Genomic DNA, 3,595 nt, shown 5'->3' on the forward strand with positions numbered 1-3,595 from the left:
GCTCGGTGAAGCTGAACTGCGCATCACTTAATGAAGAACAATTTATCCGGAATGTGTTTTAGTTTAGAATTGGCTGACACAAATGCTTCCTCTTCTCTCACCTTAAGGATTTCTCCTTGGGGTTCCATGATGCTCTCTCACGACTTCAGTGCGCGTCGCAGTCCGACTTTGAGAGGGATCGATGTCTGTTTTCTGACGGGCAGGAGGAGGGGGAACGGTGGGCAGGGCTCCAGTCAAATTGTCCTCTCCTTCTCCCAGTGCAGAAGTGCTCAGGCCGATCGTAATGAGTCAACTCTGTCTCTTCCATCACCCTCAGTTAACTCGAAACAAGCTGGGGATGGAGTTCTGAAGAAGGGCCTCTGGACCCTAAGTGTTAACTTTTGTTTCTTTCTCTCTCTCTTTCTCTATCGGGCCTGCTGAGTTTCTCCAGCATCCTCTGATTTTAAGCTGATGAATGATAGACCCTGACTGAGGGACTATCCCAGATGGACCCAGACGGAAGTTGCATTTTGTTTAACCCAATTGATTTACTTCAAACCCTTGAAGTCCCAAAGTTGCCCAATCCCATCCCTTTGACCTTTTACCTGTGATTGCAACATTTGTCGCTTGTTCTTTGTGTGAAATAAAATTTCCCAATGTTAGCCCCATCTTGAATTGTCTTGAGTTCAATCGAGTCCCTCATTCTAATCTGATGGTTTAATTAAAAATAACATTGCCTGCTTGATTAGCACTCCATCCACCCCTTCCCACACCCACTCCCTCCCCCCAACACTGACGCTCAGTAGCAGCAGTGTGTACCATCTGCAACTCACTCAGCCTCCTCAGGCAGCACTGTTCAAACCCACAGTCTCTTCCATCTAGAAGGACAATGACAGCAGATACATGGGGACACCACCCCCTGCAAGTTCCCCTTCAAGCCACTCCCCATCCTGACTTGGAAATATATTTCCTTCACTGCTATTGGGTCAAAATCCCAGAATTCCCTCCCTCAGGGCATTGTGGGTCTACCCACTGCAGCGGTTCAAGAAGGCAACTCACCCCCACCTTCTCAAGGAGGCAACTAGGGACAACAAAACGCTGACCCTCCATTCACCTCTCATAACAGAACAATGGAAGAAAATTAATTTGACGTTATATTCCAGGAAAACATTTTTGACAATTTTTAAAAATTTGAATCCCTCTCTGCTGGGACGTTACAGTTTTTGGTTCCGTCATATCCATTTCCTCACGCCCACCATGTTCCAACGGTCCAGACTCTAGAGTTTTTCCACAGGGCGCCAAGAGGACATTGGGCCCATCCCATCCATTCTATTCATCAAAGGCTCCAGTCCCATATTCCATAGTCTAGATTCACATGAAGATTTCCCACATTGCGCAAAAAGATCCTTTGGCCCATCCTTTCCATGCTGGTCATCGTATTTCATGGAGACTTCACATAAAGAAAGAAGGGGGATTGCATTGCGGTGCGGGGGAAGCCAATGGTACCATTTTGGGGGTGAGAATGGGCAGGCGAGCTGGCGATAATGGCTGCCGGCGCTCAGACCGGGTCAGAGGTGTTGCCACTGCCAGCTGGGGCTCCGGCCTTGGGGAGCTCGGACACCAGGCTGATGCTGGTGTGGAAGGGCGAGAGGCGTCCAGCCAAGAAACCCCCTGGTTGCCTCCAGCGCCGAAGGTAGGCCCCCAGCCGCAGGCGGAGCTTACGGTGCAGTGAGGCGTAGATGAAGGGGTTGTAGCAGGCGGAGCTCATGGCCAGCCAATGGCAGGAGACCTGCGCCACGTTGAGGTAGCGGGTGTCCAAGATGGCGAAGTCAACGTCCAGGTCCTGCAGGAGGTTGAGGATCTGGAGGGGCATCCAGCACATGGCGAAGGTTACCACGGAGACCACCAGCAGGGAGAACGTCTTCCTCTTCTTCTCGTTCCACCGCAGGCGGTTCTGCTCCACCACCCCGGGCAGGTGGCGCCTGCGCAGGTGGGCACTGATGGCACAGTAGGAGACGCTGACCGCGGACAGTGGCACCATGTAGGAGGCCAGCATCACCACGCAGGAGTAGGCCGCGCGCTCGGTCTCCCGGCCACGCCAGAACTCCTCGCACACGTTCACGTCGTGACCGGCGGCCTCCAGCTCCACGTAGGCCACCCGGGCGGAGGCCGGGCTGGCCAGGGCCAGGGCCAGGGCCCAGATGGACGCCACCACCAGGCCGCAGCGGCCGCGGCCCGCCCTCTGCCGCACGGGGTGCGCCACCACCACGTAGCGGTCCACCGCGATGGCCGTCAGGGACAACACCGAGACGTAGACCAGGGCGGACTGCAGCAGGGAGACCAGGTGGCACAGGAAGCGGCCAAAGAGCCAACCGCGTGGCTCAAAGGCGTACGACAGCGTGGGCGGCACGCAGGCCAGGCACATCAGGAGGTCCGCCGACGCCAGGTTCCCGATGAAGAAGTTGGTGACGGTGTGGAGTTTACGGTCCACCATGATGCTGCCGATCAGGAAGGCGTTGCCAACGCACGCCACGGCCACCAGGGCGCAGTATAGCAGGATGAAGAGGCACTTGTACTGCTGGAGGAGCGCGGTACCAGGGAAGGTCACTCTCACGCTGCTGTTGAAGAAGCTGCTGTTGTCCACCGTCTGGTTCTCCATGGCCGCCTCCTCATTGGCTCCTCAATGTTGACCTTACAAAACAAAGCACAACAGCCCCTTCAGGAACAGGACGGATCTGATTACAGGAGAGAGTGGCCTCCTGCCTGAACTCCTCTGTAATCCGTTCTCAAACAGCAGACTAGATTTGTTCAATGTATCCTCTCAGCTACATGACACTGGGATCTTTTGCTATAAATTCTGTGCCTTATGACCCTGTCCCACAACCACCTGATGAAGGAGCGTCGCTCTGAAAGCTGGTGCTTCCAATTAAACCTGTCGGACTATAACCTGGTGATGTGTGATTTTTAACTTTGTCCACCCCAGTCCAACACCGACATCTCCATGTCATCCCCTCCCTGAGGTAGGCTGTAGGGGTGAGGAGCACACCGCACCAGACAGAAAGATGGGGACTTTATTCCAGCACCTTCTGTGATGGCAGAAGTCATTTATTGACCCAAGGTGTGTCATTTGCCCGTGTGACATACAGGGGGCGTGGTGGCTCAATTATACACAGCAGGATCACATGGACTCACTTCATTATCCCCTACACCACTCATATCCACCAGACATCTGACACACACTCTCACACACCCACTCACACACTCACTCACAAACTTACTCATACACTCACACACTAACACACACTCACACACACTCGCACACACCCTCACACTCATACACACACACACACTCACATACACACACACACTCACATACACACACACACTCACACCCTCATACACACGCACACACTCTCACACACACACACTACTCCCTCCCCCCCAAGGTCCTCCACTCAAAGACCACCTGTCGTCCCAAGTCCCACCTTTTCCTGTCTGCTCCCTCTGTCTGTGACACACCAGTCCCAGGAATTGAGCCCATCCAGACTGATCAGGAAGCTGGTCGGGAAGGTAAGTGATTGTTATTTGAGTGGAGAAGGAACCCGAGACACTACAC

General features: G+C 53.9%; 1 protein-coding gene across 1 annotated transcript; it reads right to left on the reverse strand.

Moving 5' to 3' along the window:
* Nucleotides 1-1,020: 1,020 nt before the first annotated feature.
* On the reverse strand, nt 1,021-2,686 carry si:dkey-202l22.3 (7 transmembrane receptor domain-containing protein). The gene has a single exon (XM_043681085.1). The coding sequence runs from the start codon at nt 2,636-2,638 to the stop codon at nt 1,538-1,540; it is 1,101 nt and encodes a 366-aa protein (XP_043537020.1). The 5' UTR covers nt 2,639-2,686; the 3' UTR covers nt 1,021-1,537.
* Nucleotides 2,687-3,595: the final 909 nt, after the last annotated feature.

Source organism: Chiloscyllium plagiosum, chromosome 41, assembly GCF_004010195.1.
Source record: "Chiloscyllium plagiosum isolate BGI_BamShark_2017 chromosome 41, ASM401019v2, whole genome shotgun sequence".
NCBI lineage: Eukaryota > Metazoa > Chordata > Chondrichthyes > Orectolobiformes > Hemiscylliidae > Chiloscyllium > Chiloscyllium plagiosum.

Bases quoted from the DNA above. Each gene is read 5' to 3' on its own strand.
- si:dkey-202l22.3 (XM_043681085.1), bottom strand. From the start codon at position 2,638: ATGGAGAACCAGACGGTGGACAACAGCAGCTTCTTCAACAGCAGCGTG.